Source organism: Ciconia boyciana, chromosome 2, assembly GCF_034638445.1.
Source record: "Ciconia boyciana chromosome 2, ASM3463844v1, whole genome shotgun sequence".
Classification (NCBI taxonomy): domain Eukaryota; kingdom Metazoa; phylum Chordata; class Aves; order Ciconiiformes; family Ciconiidae; genus Ciconia; species Ciconia boyciana.
The window spans coordinates 109,849,040-109,865,130 of NC_132935.1; the positions used below are offsets into that span (position 1 = coordinate 109,849,040).

The 16,091-nt window shown below is 36.1% G+C and overlaps 1 protein-coding gene across 8 annotated transcripts in view; it reads left to right on the plus strand.

The window, feature by feature from the left end:
* Window positions 1–16,091, plus strand: part of CTDP1 (CTD phosphatase subunit 1) — a 128,650-nt gene that overhangs the window by 64,339 nt on the left and 48,220 nt on the right. For 7 of the 8 annotated variants that reach the window (XM_072853482.1, XM_072853484.1, XM_072853483.1 and 4 more), the window contains exon 12: window positions 15,086–15,267. The exons of the other annotated variant lie outside the window; for it this stretch is intronic. In XM_072853482.1, coding sequence (XP_072709583.1) covers window positions 15,086–15,267 — 182 coding nt within the window. The remainder of the gene's footprint in view (window positions 1–15,085; window positions 15,268–16,091) is intronic. 8 annotated transcript variants of the gene reach the window in all.

The window sequence follows — 16,091 nt, forward strand, 5'->3', positions numbered from 1 at the left end:
CTGCATGTTGTGTATACCTGAAACTTTGTTTATGCTTGTATATATCTTCTTTTCAGGGTGAGGATTATTTGGGTTCTCATATCTATTGGAGTAAAGTCCACAGTTGTGACTGTTATTCTACAAAGACAATGTTTTCTGATCATGACACTGTTGAATAACAGACTGCATTTTTAGTTGCAGCATTTCAGAAGTTTGGTGTTTGTCTCTGAGCTGAAGCACATTAGAGCCTTAAATGTAATATAAATAATCTGTAATTCAGGTTGAAGTGATTGGAAATTAGTTCAAATCAAGCTCCCTCCCACTCTTGGATTTCTTATTTTAATGGAATAACCAAATGGATTAAGCCCTGCATGGTTCTCAGAAGTTTTCAAGTATAATGTGCTAAGTGTACTTGCAGGTTGGCTACAGCATTAACTAATGCCTTTGGGAATGACTTGAAAGAGAATATGTAGATAAGTATCCTGATACTTTTTTTCAGAAAAGCTGAGATTTTCTGTTTAGAAGTGCAAGCTGCAAAAACCTGTATCACTTTCCATGGGGGGGGGGGGGGAGAGATTATTTTAAACCTCTTCCCACCAGTTCAGCAGATGTTGCCAGATAAAATAGTGAGTATATAGAGAGAACTGTCCCATTCTCTTTTTAAAACCAGTTGGACAGACAGCAAGCTGGATTGATGGAGGAAACCTGCCCACACCTGTTCAAAGCTGCCTCTGTGTGTCAAGAAACATGATATCAACTGGGCCAGAGTAGGAGTGAGTTTTAGCAGTAGATTACATGTCATCCTAGTAGTTGTTATCAAGGAATCCCACTGCTTTTTAGGTTTGGGCAATCAATATGCTGTCCTCCACAAAATGCTTATGAAGGTAAACACCATAGTAGATGTGTTCACCATCTATGGATTTTCTTCATTTTTATTTTGTGTTTTTAAGTGGAACTTCACAAGAGCAGATGCTGTCAAGAGGGCACTTGAACATATTTTGATGATCAAAAAATTGTGGTAAAATGAAGCTTATGTCCAAAGAAAACTTGCTCTGAGGGAATGACTGGAAGCAATACAAGTAGACTAAATATTTTTTTTAATGCTAAGGGATTTGTACCCAAATTTCTATTCTTTTTTACAACATAAATAATATAAAATGAGATTAGGAGCCCAGAAATTGTACAATCCCTTGATACTAACGTACTGATACCGTGCTGCTCTGAGCACTTCATTAGCATCTTGCCACAGATGTCTCCCCTTGGCAGTGAAATGCGTCAGAAAAGATCACTCAGAGCCTAGGCACTGTGCCCTCTCAAATTGCTATGTGTCACTTTTAATAGTATGTTAAGATTTCTAACTTACTGTGTCAGTGGTATTTTGTGGTAGTATTTAAACACGTTTTGCAAGCATTCTTTCACTAGCAAATTAGATTAATTTATGTTACTAAAAAAAAAGATCTTGATTGCTAGACTGTGCATGTGTCTTGCTAAATCTCTAGGAATAAGAAGAAAGTTATGACTTCTTCTGGCAAAACTGCTCTTCAGGTAATAGCCAGACAGGCAGTTCTTAGGAGGGACTTGCAAAATTGTAAAACAAAGCTGCTCCTTGCTGCATATCAGCAAAATATACTTTAAAGTAGAAGTATGGCTTTGAGAACAAAAAGTATCATGATACTGTCCTGTTTTAAAACAAGAGTGAGTAGTACTACTGTAAACTGTTATGACTCTTTAACATATTGCTATAAAGGTTTACAAGGTGGGAGCTATACTGATATGTGTTTGCAGCAGGCTGAAATCCCTGAAGTGTCCACCTGTGTTACCTTTTTTTTGTATAGATACTTCTAGTCTTTACCAGGCCTTTTTGTTGACTAGGAAAAGATTATGTTGATGTTAGTCTTTGTTCATTTTGCACACCTGAAAGTTAATTTCTATTGATAAAGGATCATTGAAGGTCTGTTTGTGTAAGAATTTTCTCCTTGCTTCTTTCCCTTTACTCTATGAGTTTGTGTACATTAGTATTCTATTTGTATAGCATCAACAGACTCTGTTTTCCAGTCTCTGGATATTTAGATAGCGCTTATATCTAGAAAAAGGATGTTACAGAATTAGGGTACAACAGACTATTATCTGTGGATTCACTCACTAGCTCATTCCTTTTAGTTGAAGGTTTCCCTAAGGTGAAATCAGGACACCTAGTAAAGTGTGGCACTTAAACTTGAGCATGAAGCTTTGGCTTCTGTTCCATTGCAGATTTTTTGGTTTTGTCTTTTAAGATTTGCAGGTACAGAAAAACTTGAAAGATTGCCCAGTGACACAAATTTTACTATCCATAAGAGAATCTGCTGATAGTGCCAGTAAGCTGCAGTAGTAGCAGACGGTTTTGTTTATCAGTTTATGAAATTCTGTACTGGCCATGAAAGAACATATGATAATACCTTTAACATAACTTTTCCAAGTCATCAGTCTGCTTCCTGTTGCGACTTCCACTGTTCAGGTTGTGGCTACACATTTAATAGAGATGCTTATCCAATCCCAGTGTTTTGTTCCTGCTGTCGTGTACTGTTATGGCATGGGTGTTTGTGTAGACATAAAATGAAGTGGGACAGGGAACTGGTGTAGTTAAGCAATAAACCAGCTTAAAAAGGTAGTCAGAGGTAATTAAGCTGTTAACTATCACTGAGATGTTGCTTATCAAGCAATGAGGTAGTTTTGTTGCATGTAGTCCAATCTAGCAGTGGGATGTTGAAAGTGGCAGTCATCCTTCCTTCTCACTTCTGCTCATCTTGCAAGACCAGGAAACCCTGTATTTAAATTTAAACCTACCACCTGTTTGTTGAAGGTGTACTCACTTGTGTTTCTGCTTGATGCTTGGTAGTGTTATGCACGGGCAGGGGCTGGGGGGGGGGAATTTTGGATAAATCTGAATTCCTCTTCCTTTCTGATGCTCGGTTTTTGTTCTGTAATTTCAATGTTCTTATCCTGGGTTTCTGAGAAAAAGCAAATCAGAAGTTTTGAATTTGTGAAAATAAAGCCGAACTCCAGCATGCTACTTTCCCCTAAATTTGTTTTAAATTCAGTCTTGATATTTTTATTTCAATTGTCATTATGTATTAGCTCTTCAGAGATCGGAAATGAATGGTTTATTAAGTTTAATGGTTGATTGTCTGTCCTAACAAAGAGCAGTGCAGTATTAAAACACGCTCCTGCTTAGAGCCCCCCAAGATCCAAACTAGTGTTTTTCCTTAAAAAATACACACCACTACAAACACGTGGTAACTCATTTAATGATGGAGATGAGAGTTCAGTAGCTGTCAACAACTGCATAAGAGTTCAGAGAAGACAGAGGTGGACCCTTCCCAAAGGTGTGCAGTGATGGGGCAGGAGACAATAGACACAAATTGCAACATGGGTTACTTTGATTGTATATAAGGAAAAATCTTTTCATCTTGAGGGTGATCAAACTTTGGAACAGGTTTCCCAGGGTAGTCGTGGATCTCCATATTTGGAGATACTCAAAACTCTCCTGGACAAAGCCCTGAGTAACCTGATACAACTGGACCGGCTTCACGCAGGAAGCTGGAACAGGTGACCTTCAGAGGTCCCTTCCAACCTAAATTTATTCTGTGATTCTAGATGTTTACAGACTAACAAACTCAGATGTCCCATAAGGTGTTTTTTCAGGTGGGGTAAGTGAAATAGAAAAAGCAAGATTAATAGTCTGCTTAATGGAAATGCTGAACATTCAAATGGGTTCCACTTCCTTCAAGCTTGGAAGTATTGAGCGTGTTTACTAGTCAAATCCCATGATTTTCAGTAGGGAAGCCAATACTGAAGAATATGCAGTTTGTGACTGAGTATATAAATGTATAGCCTTTTTTCTGACCAGCTTTGGTTTCACCAACTCTTTCAGCAGAATGCATTTTAATTTAGATTTAGTGATCCAAGACATGAAAGTCAATTTCTAAATGAATTATACATGAAATCTCATAAAAGCTTTTTTCTAAGGTTTGGTAATATTCCTTAAACTGTTTACAGCAATTTTTTTCTAATCTATCAAAGTAGATATAGCACTCCCAGACTTGATATTTTAACCTGAAGCATGCCTTTATCAAAAACAGGATAACACAAAGACAGTTTTCAGTGTATGGAGATTTAAATAGAGGAGAAAATACATATTTTTTTTAGTGATGAACAAGACTAGTTTTTGTTACATTTCTGACTTTACTGATTCATCACCTGCTCAGATGAGCCAGTGGTAATTGTGATAAAGAACAGTAAAATCTGCATTTGAAGTGCTTGAGACAAAGGGGTGTTGAAGCACATGCATAAATGCTTTATGTGACTCTGAAAATCAAGTCAGAAATTTGAAGGGAAAAAGTGCTCTAATGCCAAAGAAAGAAAATAGAAGAAACAGAATGTGAAAGGCAAGTTCTTCTGAGGTTACTCAGAAGAAATGGGACTGAGTTATATCACACATTTTCCCTTAAATTTCATGTACTGAGGGACAACTTAACCTACTTCAGACAGTTTATCCTTCCAGTGACATCTTCGTAGAAGAAAATAGTTTGTTCCAAAGGGACTTAAATTCAGCCCAAACCTCTTAATACAGACTGTGTATTGTAGGAAAGTTTAATTGTTCACATGCATTATGTCATAATATCACTTCTTAAAGCATGTTAAAAAAACTTGCTAGCTTTTTTGAAGACATGGATGGTAATGTCTTGCTCCTCAGACAACTGTTCCTAAACATTCAGGTGGTAAGAATATACATGAATTGAATAGCTTTTTATTGAGACCAAAAAAGCTAAGTGAAAAGTTTTCATGTACAGAGGAAAAAATTAAGATCAAAGATAAGCTAAAAATTATTAGATTAGCTATCATATTTGGAAAAAAATTTCCTGATATCAAACTAACTGGGTTCTTTTCTGTCCAGTAAGAAATGGCCTCATGCTGCAGCCCATAGCTGCTTATAGCTATGGAAGTCAGAAGAAATTAATATCGTTAGCTCATTTCAGCCAAACTTAATGGACTCGGAAATATTGGGAAGAGGCACTAAGTAGTGCAGAAATCCAGGCCCAAAATGGGTTTTTTCTTCTGTTTAAGGTCTTGCAGCTGAGATATACAAGTGCTGCAGAGTACATCAAAGTAGTCTAGTCAGTGAGGTTTCAGCTGATCGCTCCTAGCATGCTTTCTGTGATCACCCAACTAAGCTTGGAGAGGAGGAAAGGGTCTTACTTGACTCTGCCTTACCACATCTACATTTTTTTTTAATGGTATTTAGCTGTTAATGGCTGGATAAAGTAATACTAGGCAAACCATGGAAATGGTGTTGCAAAACTAAGCTATACAGTGTAGCAGAGGGGAATATTACTCAACTGAAAGGCTGTTTGCTATTGAGGGGGCAGCGTTCCCCTGGTGTGAGCGGAGGATTGCTTCCCTGCAAAGAACCCCAGGACAGACCTCTTCCTACTACTGGCTTTTTGTCTTACCTAAAGCCAAAACTTTTCATAAGTAACGGTCGGTAACAGACTAAAAACACATTCCTTCTTTGAAGGGTAGCTGTAGATCGTCCTCTTACTCATGTAAGAAGCCTTTAACTCATGTTGTTGGAGCCTTTTCTGGAATTTTGACATGGATGTTTTCAGCAGTCTAAATTGAAGAATCATTGCATTTAGCAGCCAGGGAGCTCTTATTTCTGTTAGGGTATCATTGTTTTAGAAATGCTGCAACCAAAGAAACAGGGCTCCACCCTTGCTGCCTCTGGTAGTCTCAGGCTATCCTTCCTCTCCATCCCAATCATAAGCTAATGTGCAGTCAAGGCAGAGTTAAAATGCTGTTGTTATTTTTTAGTGATTCCCATCAAGTCTGTCCTGCTGGATAGGTGAACAGCACTATTCTGGCCATAGGTATTGTGGTAATTTTGATTTTATTCTCAGACTTCACCATAAAAAAAAAATTACAATGTACATTTACAGGCTTATTATTATATAGTGAACTTTTGGCAGAGCATTTCTTTTGAAAACAGAATAAAGGAAAGGAAGATTAGAGGTATGGATGGCTTTTTAATCAGATAAAGCCGTAGCTTCCAGGCTGCAGCAATGTCACTGACTCAGGAAGGCTTTGGAGAAGTCATTGTGTTATCTCCCTTGAGACGTTTTCTCTTTAGAAACTTTGAATTAAAAAATCACCATGAATTTTATGATTAGTAACTTTTAGTCCATGCAAATTTATTTTATATTTCACAAATTGGTAGTTAAGAATGAGATTTTTCTTTCCAACATCATGAAGTGTTACTGATTTAATTGAAGAAAGCAATTTTCATTATGCTGATAAAAATGTTAATGTTTTAGAGGGACTGCCTGGAATCCTTAAGTCAGTACACGAGGCACCCTAATTACCAAGGAAAGACTTGACCTCATGTTTCTTTTAGCAGTTTGAAGTATTTGTCCCAAAGATCTCAAGAACGTTTATGAATTTTCTACTCAAATCTAGGCATTGCTTTCCAGATGGGAAATTCAAAGATACTCAGAACTTCTAATGGCATTCTTTGAAGGATTAAGAGCCTCACTCAATTGTAAGCAAGGATACAGGGTTGTTACTAGTGTTGCGTTTTAATAACAATATCAGTATGTAATCTAAGTGACATTTTATTTCATTTCTAGTCTAAGTATTAACTGCAGTAGTAAAACCCAAATGTAGTGAATTGTACAGTTGTAGTCATAGTTACCTTACCTTTTCATTTGCAAAAGTTAAGTGGTCAAACTGATACAGGCGACCTGTTTGGTTCGTTTGGTTTTCTTCCCTTGCAGTATCTGCCTTTTAGGAGCACACTGTATAGTCCAGAGCCACAATTAAAATGTGCGCAGGCTTTATAGCCAATGCTGTGCAGCAGTGTTGCAAATTACAGCTATTGGGACTGCTGTTGCCACTGTTCATTCCCCAGCAGGGTCCCAGTGCAGCCTCCAGGGATTGTCAGTGGGAGCTCCTGTAAGTAACTTCCACATGGTATTTTTAAATTGCTGTTTTTCAAATTTGAGCGTAGCAGCTGTGCTCAGCATAGAGCCAAGGGTTAAAGCTTTTTTTTTCCTCACATAATTGCTTTTCATCCTAAAACTGGTAGGTCTTTACCAGAGGCTGCTAATGTTTCTATGTGCAGATCACTAATACTAGATGTGCAGAATTCCAGACCACAAGTGCCAGGAAGCACAATTTACAGGTTTGGTTTTGCTCTCATTGCAAAGGCCTGACTTCTAGTATAACTCAGAAATCTGTTCACTGCCTAAACTAAAAAAATCTATCTGTGGATAATGCCCCTTCACAGAAGAAAAAGGCAATCACCTCCCACTCAAAAATATACCATAAGATATTAAGAAAAGCAAAGTGTATTTCAAATAATACATTTTGAGAATGAAGATTTCTTCTGGGACTTCTGCTGCTGAGGAACAAAGCAGTAATGTCTTTGATTATTTCATTAATACTTTTGTATTACAAAAACGCAGTAAAATGTTTTAATGATTCCTTAATTGCTAATGAAGAAACTACTGATTTTTAAAAATTTCTTTTTGCGGGGGTCTTTTTGCTGAAAGGTAGAGAGAAACAAACAAAAAAGTGTGTTTATGAATATAAGAACAAAGAACAAGAATAATTAAATACAGTAGATGGTAAAAATTGTGAAGGAAAATAAATTCCCATATTTTGAAACTAATTGGATGTTCTGAAAGTTTGTCATAAAACCATTCTTAAACCATTAAAAACAGATTCTACTTTGAATTTTTTCACAGTGTGAATAACTGGTTGTCTGTAATCATTAAGATAAATTCACTTGACTTCAGGTATTTTTTTCTCTTTCTATAAAAGGTTTGTTTGCTTTTGGAATTTCAGTGGAACTCTGTCTTTAAGTACAACTACATTTTCTTTACACCTCAGTGTTGATATTGCTTTTTTGCTATTTGGCTTCACTAGAAATCAAAAAGATTTTATAGGTATATTGCTGAACTCAGCCTCTTCTATCAAGGATGCAATGTAACGCAAATCAGTTGCCTTTTAAAGTATAAGTAAAAACTAGATTAATGCTTTATTCAGTAGAAGACAACTCAACATTCAAATAGGCAGCCATCATAGAAACCTTACTCTGACATATAAAGTTGCTTAACTAACACCTGATCTTGCTTAACTTTTACATATGGGTAAAATCTGTGTTATGGTCTTTAGCATAGAACCAAGCAGGATTTGAAATTAAAGATGGCTGCCTGCAAAAGTTAAATGACCCTGTGCTTGACTTTCTGCATCGTGCTCATGAAGGTGCTCTATCAATCCTGTCACAGCCTCTCACTCTTCTTTGTAAAAGTGCTTTTTTTGTGTGTCAAGGGGTTAAACTTTCCAAGTCAGTTGCACAAATCTCATTTCTCCTTCCTGCTCTGGATAAGCCTTTCTTTGCTTTACAAAATGCCTAGTGTATGATTTGAGGAGCTTGAGGAAAGAGAGGAGAAGCATTTGTGAATGTGCTATAATAATAATTTGTATGATTTGAGGAGCTTGAGGAAAGAGAGGAGAAGCATTTGTGAATGTGCTATAATAATAATTTGTCAGGCAATTGTATGCCATGCCAGTGTCAGCAGCTAGGCAGCCTTGCTTGAACCTTTTGAAGAACATAACTCTTTAAAGAGTTCTCATTCTTGTCGTCTTTGACTGTGATACTTTGCCAGTGAAATATTATCAGTGACCCACATTGCTGTGGGACAGTGTGTGGCTTGTTTGCACGTTCAGAGGCATTGCTTCCAAATTGTATGTACCTTTTGGCTGGCATCGAATCTTTCAGAGCTTCAGCACTGTGGTAGGGCGCTGTTGGGTGACTCTTTTAAGTTGGGTTATGGGAAGATAACTGCACCTTCTTTAGAGTTGTCAGTACTGTATTAATTCCTGCTAACTACTTAATAATGTGGAGTTAGTAAACTTTTTACAATATTATTTCCATTTATTTTGCCCCTGACAGAACAGTTTTGTTTTCATGGCTCTGTGCTGGAAGGTTAGAAAGTTCAGTGCACAACTCCAGGAAGATGGAGCCACCACCACTCTGTCTGATTTGATTTGCAATCTAATACCTTCGTTCACTGTTAATTTCATAGGCTCAGAAGTGCTTTTTAATTTGTAATTTTTAATGTCACTTTTCCCATCTACTCTCTTTTGGCTTCTCATTTTACTGCTGTGTTAAAGTTCCTGAAATAGTATGTGGATTCTTCTAAGATTTAATGTAAAATATATGTAAAAACTCTGCTGATCTACTAAAAAGCAATAGTTTGGGACAAAGCAGTAGAGAATGTTGGAAGTGGAGGCAGGGGTAAAGATTATAGGATCAAATGGAGAATTATGGGAGCTTATGAAAGCAAGCTCTCTGTCCTCTAGAGCAACTTCTCATATTCTACAAACAGCATGCCCACCATTTCTGCTGGAGAAACAATGAATTACATGGAAGAGAGCATCTTTTGGCAGTATTGCTAATGCACTACAAAGCAATTAGGATGTTAGCAGCATTTGGAAGGGGCCCATGTAGCTTTCGAATGCAGATGTGGCTTAAGATACTTTAGACATAATTGAGAATAGAATTAAAAAGCACTGTCTTTCATGTTCTCGGCCTTTTTATGCACATTTACTTGATAATTTTTAAAATACATGTAGTGTATTTATAGCCTTGAGCAGTTTGTGTCCTGTAGTTTAGAAGTAACCTGTAAGACCAAAACACTAGCTTTTTACTTTTCTTTTTTAATAACAAATAATAAATCTTCATACAAGTCATGCAAGTTTGTAGGAGATCAGTCCCAAAATATGTTTTGGTAAAAAGAGAAAATGTCAAGCAAAACCAGCCTCAAACACTGAACTGTTTTGGTTCTTAGGAACAGTTTTGAGCACACTGGGATTTCAGGATGTCAGCAATGTATTAAGTATATTCAAAAAAGCTGTGGTGTGCATTAATAATTATTTTTTTCATGTCAATCATTTCATGATTAATTTCTTCAAGACTACCAGCCTATTACATTTTGAGTAATTGTACACATACAGTTTGAGAGATGTATTAAAATAAATCTGTATTAATCGTGTTTATGATGTAGGTATATCATCCTGACCAGAAACACTGAGAGTCTTAGGCTTATTCTGAGACTTATTCAGCTAACTGAAAGAACACTAAAAGAAATGCAGTGCAGATAAAGCTAGTGAAATTTGAATTGACATGTGAAACATCTGTTTGCCTCTTTTAGTCTGCTATTTGTTTGCAGAGCATCAATTTACCCACTAATTGGATAGAGTTGGTGTTCTGCTAGCTTTTATATTTAATAACTACTAACAGGGCATCATGGTCCCTGGCCCCAAACATGGCAGCATTTTAAAGTATTTGTAAAGAGTATGTTGAGGTAATACCATGTTTTACATGGGGATACCTGCAATTACTGGTGTACTTGGACATCTTATTTTCATTTCAGGGTTATTTTAATGAATTTATATGCGATGGGGGAAATATAAGGTACATATTGAAACCTTTTGGCGTATTCAGATGGCAGATTATATTAGTATCTGCAAGTTCTTCCTAAGCTGCAATGTATTCCACACAATCTCAAATACATGCTTAGGAGACACAGGCTTTATGCTGAAATGCAGTTGGTTTGTATCTGTGCTTTCTGTGTCAATACTGGTTCAATTGTTTCCATTGCTAATAATGAACAGTCATTTTTGTGGCAGTATAAACAAACCTAAAGAACTCTTTGTAAATACTTGGTTTTTTTCTGGTTTTCCCTTAACTTACGCAATCAGTTGGAACATAAGTATAATTGGTCTTTTGGGAAAGACTGGGCCAAAAAAAAGTGTGTATCTTCCATGTAAAACTAAAACTGGAGCACAAAATGAACAGCTGTCCATCAAACCTGTTATTTTTGTAGAATTTTCTGTAATTCCAGTAAAGAATTGATTCAGAGCATTCTGCCGCTTTTAGGAGAGATCATTTAGGTAGTTATATGTGTTGTCCTGTTGCTGTCTAAGGTAGTTAGTTTCTCAGTTCTATTAAAACTGAATTTTTAAATACTTGCTAGTTTAAAAAGAAGAATTAAAGTTTATTCACAGCTCCTTTTTTTTTTAATATGTAGTTTACATTACTGCATATGTAACTGCTTCTTCCAAAAAATTTAAAGCATCATGATAGGTCTCTGTCACATCCATAATGCTGTCCCAAAACATTGGCTGTAAATTCTTTCTAACAAATTGAGGTTGCTTGTGACAGTTTCTTTTTTGGTGTTTTCTCGGAGTCTTGATTAATTTTGAATGTGTAAACTCAACTTCCGGAGTAAGAACATTTTCCAGCTGACCTGGTTTGTTAATACTACAAAAGGTTTTGGCTTTCTTTTTAACAAAGCTTTAGGTACTTTACAGCTCATAATCAGAGAATATGAGACTGAAAATCTCATTGCTCTTTGGTCTCTCTCTTTTGTCTGCATGAGTGTATGCTGTGTTCCTGCTAAATGAGAAATAAAACAGCTTTGTCAGCTGAGGACTTTTTCTGGCTTTTATAATCAGGTGTTTAAAAGAATTGTCAGACTTTTCATTCTCTTGCTAAATGGAACAATTTGTCATCTTCAAGGGATGAATCATTTTTCTTTTTCAGTGTTAATCATTCTTGCTGTATTATAAGTCTTTTAAGTACTTTCAAGATAGCTGCTATGGTAGTGTTTAAGCAGTAAACATCCCCTCACTGTATCTTATCAGTAAGATTTGGTACTAGCTGGCATTTTCTTCTGAAGTGTTATGTGTTCCATTTGTATTAATTATATAAAATCTAATGTTATATGCAGAAGTCGTAGTTGGTACATCAGTATGTCTTGGTCTGAACCAGATTTAAAGTTTCCTCTGACCTTTAAGCTTTTTTATTTATTTAAAGTTAGTGATGTGTCTAGATAGATAGTTGCTGCTTAAATATGCTTTTTTAACCTATTAATTTGTTCAAGTGAAGGGCTTAAATCTCACTGCCTCAATGAAAACATAGTTTGTTTCCCATTTCTTCTGAGAATTCTGGAAGAAGAAGGTGGTAATCTTTATATTTTTCAGCACAATTTGCAATTTAGTCAATAGTTAGGCAGGAATCCATATTTTGGGAGCCTTCTAGTTAAATTGCTTTGTAAGGACCATCCCACGTTAATTGTTTTCATATGCAATGATTTTCAAAATTTGCTGTATTTCTATGATTTAAACGTGCATTTTAAACACCCTTCTACAGAAATGGGGCATGTATGTGTACAACCAACTTAGTAATTCTAATATTAAATGGCATTCCAGACTTCAAAAGAATAATGTCATCTTTGTGCAGAATGAAAGAAAAAAAGACATGGCAACAACTAGACTGCTAGTCTGTCAAAACTGTTCACACAAAGTAGATTTTAAAAGACTATAAAAGTAAGTTTGTGAGAGACATCTGTAACACTGAATGTCTATCAACCTAAATTTGTCCTTTAAAAACCTTAATGTATTTTGTGGTGAGAATGTAGTTTTAAACATATGACTTCCTGGAAAAGCATTGCTTTTGGAATGAAGGAATGTAATTTTAAATGTAAGACTTGCTGGAAAGGAGGAGTTAGAGCTGTAGATCTGTGCTGCCATTTGACTGTCAATTGCTGGCCATGTTGGCTACAGTGAGTATCTTCTAACAAAGCTATACAGGCATGGTGTTCCTGCCATCCCATCCCAAACTGTAATACTTAAACACTTGAGACTTTCTGTGTATTCTGTACACGCTGAAAAATACGTACCCTGTGTACTTCCCACGCTTTTACCAGATTCACTGTTGGCTTATCTCTAGCTATCTTTTCAGTCTCCCTGACCCTGGATTGCATTCCATGATTCTTATTTTCCATGCATATGACAACTTCTGGTCATGAGAAAAGCATTTTTGAACTAAAGTAATTTGATTTGACACAGCAATTCCTAAACTTTCTACCTGAAACTGTCATCTGTGTTTAGATGCACTGAGCTGGTATGTGGTTCCTTTTTTATTATGATTTCTTTACAGCTTTTACAATGAAAGAGCTGGGTGTTAGGCAGCAATGTTTCAGATAGTAAAAACTTATCAGGACAAGAGGCAATGGAAAAACAGCTTAAATTGTAGATCTGAGAAGCTTGCAAGTTACTTTTCGTTTTGTGTAGAAGTCATTCCTTCCAAGGACAGTATAGCCTGGATTTTTAAATCCAGTTTTAAAGCTTGAGTTGTAGGACTCTGAAACAATTACGTATTTAAAGAAATCGTATTCACAAGTATACTTTGTAACAAAACGTCCTTGCTTTCCCTTACTCTGGCAAGTCTCCTCAAAATTATTATTTTAGGATGTTTTGAAGTACTTATACGTTTTTTTCCCCCATTATTATTATTCCTTCTACATAATTTCTCTTTTGCAACAATATAGATTGGCAGAATCCTCGGTGGAAAGTAGCACAAGATAAGGAAGAAAAATTATTTGCTACTACCCTCAAACAGGAATAGCTGAGTGAGGCTTGTAGAAAGATAATAAATTCCCCAAATCCATCTGTTTAGCAGAGGACTGAAGACAAATGCCACCTACTCCATCTTTCTGAAGTCAAAAGGAGTGTGATGGGAGTCACCTATGTGCTTGGTGAAATTGCCCTATGGAGCACCTTCATCATCTTGGGTCACACACCTCTTCTCTCTCTGTTACGACATCAGAAAAGAAATGGAGTAGGTCTTTGACTGTTACCAAACTTCTGTATTTTCTATTTCCTCTCCCTCCTTGCTTGCAAGCTCTCCCTTGAGTTCCCTTTCTCTGCAAAAGGTATTTCATTTACCTCTACCATATTTCAAGTGGAGTACTGGCAAGGTGTAGATCTTTTGCATTTAGTTTGATAAACAGAGGGCAGCTTTGACTTTCCTTCCATGCATATCAAGGTAAACAAAGAAATTAGAGGTGCATTTACAAAGGGCCAGATATAAGTAACTTTCTTACAGCTTTCTTCTAGCTTTTGGGATTATCAGTGGATAAGCAGTGTAAAATCTTTTGGTCCATATTCATACACAGAGTTTTTCTTCTTGATAAAGCAGGTGTGGAATTAGTGAGAACAGAGAGTAGTTGTGAAGCATATTTTAACTTATGCTGAGATAAGCTGCTTTTAGGAAAAATTCTTAAATATCAGTAGAGAAATACTCACATGTAGCTTCTTTCCATGTCCTCTGCCATTCACAAAAATAGAGAGACTGTGGGATCTTCACCTATGTTTTCTCATGTTTTCATCTCTTTCTGAAGGTTGAATGCTGACTTAAAGAGAATATAACCTTCTGAAGTTCAGCAGGGTAGCTCATGAGTATGATTTGCTTTTAGTGATGGTCTCAGTGGTTCCAGACCTGTCAGAGCAAATGAACATGTTCTTAGAGGAGTATCAAATCCCATGCTAACTCTTCAGAAGCACAGGCCAAACAATTATTTAATGAAATGTGTAAACGCTTTGATAGATTTGCCTTTATTAATTAGCATAAGCAGACAACCTGCTTAGAATGGGGTTCTGTACGTTCTGTTCCGTTCATACTGTATTATTTAGAAATATACTTCTTTAAAGTTATATATCTATAAAGGAATACCTGTAAATACAAGAATACTTACTAGCTAGAGATTTTAATATGCCTTGCCCAGGTGATTCTATATGTTTATAACAGTATAAAATATGTATAGTATAAACTATATGTTTTTATATGTTACAATAGTATAAAACATCTATCCCTTTAATTTCATAAGACAGCACTTCTTCGTAATACAGTTTCTTGTTTACAGCTATTCATGTTATAAAGTGCAAACATCTTCAAATGTGACTGTATCATGTATGTCAGTATATGTATATCTATCGTAAGTTAAACATAGACTAAATATATTTAATTTGAATAGAATGTTGCTAGAGCTGTTACAGAAACTGTGTTGAAGACATCGGGGTTTAATTTGAACTTTCAAGGAGAAGGTCAAGGAAAGTTGACGCATATTCTTAATGATTATTTAAGAGCGATCCAATAATTATGAAAGATTGATATAGAATAGTCTGTTAGCTGATACACTGACTCTCCACTCTTTGGCAGGTGGATGACATCTTAGGAGAAGGCAGTGATGAAAGTGATAGTGAAAAAAAAAAGCCAGAAGAGGAAGGTGAAAAAGCTCAGATTAGTGCAACAGAGACTCTAGGAATGAAAACAGATCAGAGACCTGGGTCATCGTCGTCATCATCGTCAAGTGAACGAAGTTTAACAGGCAGTGTACCCAGGTATGAGTTTTTCAAATGTAAAAAGAAGCGTTAATGACGTTTCATTGTGTTCGTGCACTATTCGGCATGCTTTTTGGCAATGCAGTCTTTACGTTGTTGTTAACCTCTGTAAGTAAGTAACTTTTTTTTTTATAACTCTGTGAAATTGTCATGCTTACCTCTGCAATGTTTTGGGAATGATTTAATACAATGGTCATAGTAAATCTCTGTTGAGAACCAGGATATTGCCTGTTTTGAAAGAATTGAAGACCACTGAGCTGTACTTATTTTAAAGTAGTCTTGATCCTCAATCAGATATAGGACAATGTCCTCTGCAGTGTTACTTTAAGTAAAATAAAGCATGGTTTTGGAAGCTATGGTTTCTTCATCCTGAATTTTTGAGACATTTTTATATGGAAAATTCATAAAAATTAGGTTCTTGAGATGGTTTTCTGCTTTAGTCTCTCAAATTTAAACTTGCTAGTTTCTTCTGCAAAAATGATTTTAGTGTCCCACCATTGGCTGTTGAATGATGACTATCAACCAATTTGCTAGTAAACTAGAACTTGATAAAATAAGTGCATATTTTAAATATGTTAAGGAATGGTTCTCAATCTGCAGCCCCTTAATAGTTTCTAAGCCTAACAATATATAGAGAACAACATAAGATGAAGATTACAGTAGTTTTAATTTAGAATTGCTGGGATCATGATCCTGTACCACAAAGTGCTAGAAGTGCAAACATGACTCAGTTGTGCATTATAGTTTCTTTCTGCTCTCATAACCAGACTCTGTTTTCACCTATAAGAATTTAAGCTCTAATAGTTTTTCCTTAATGGAGGATA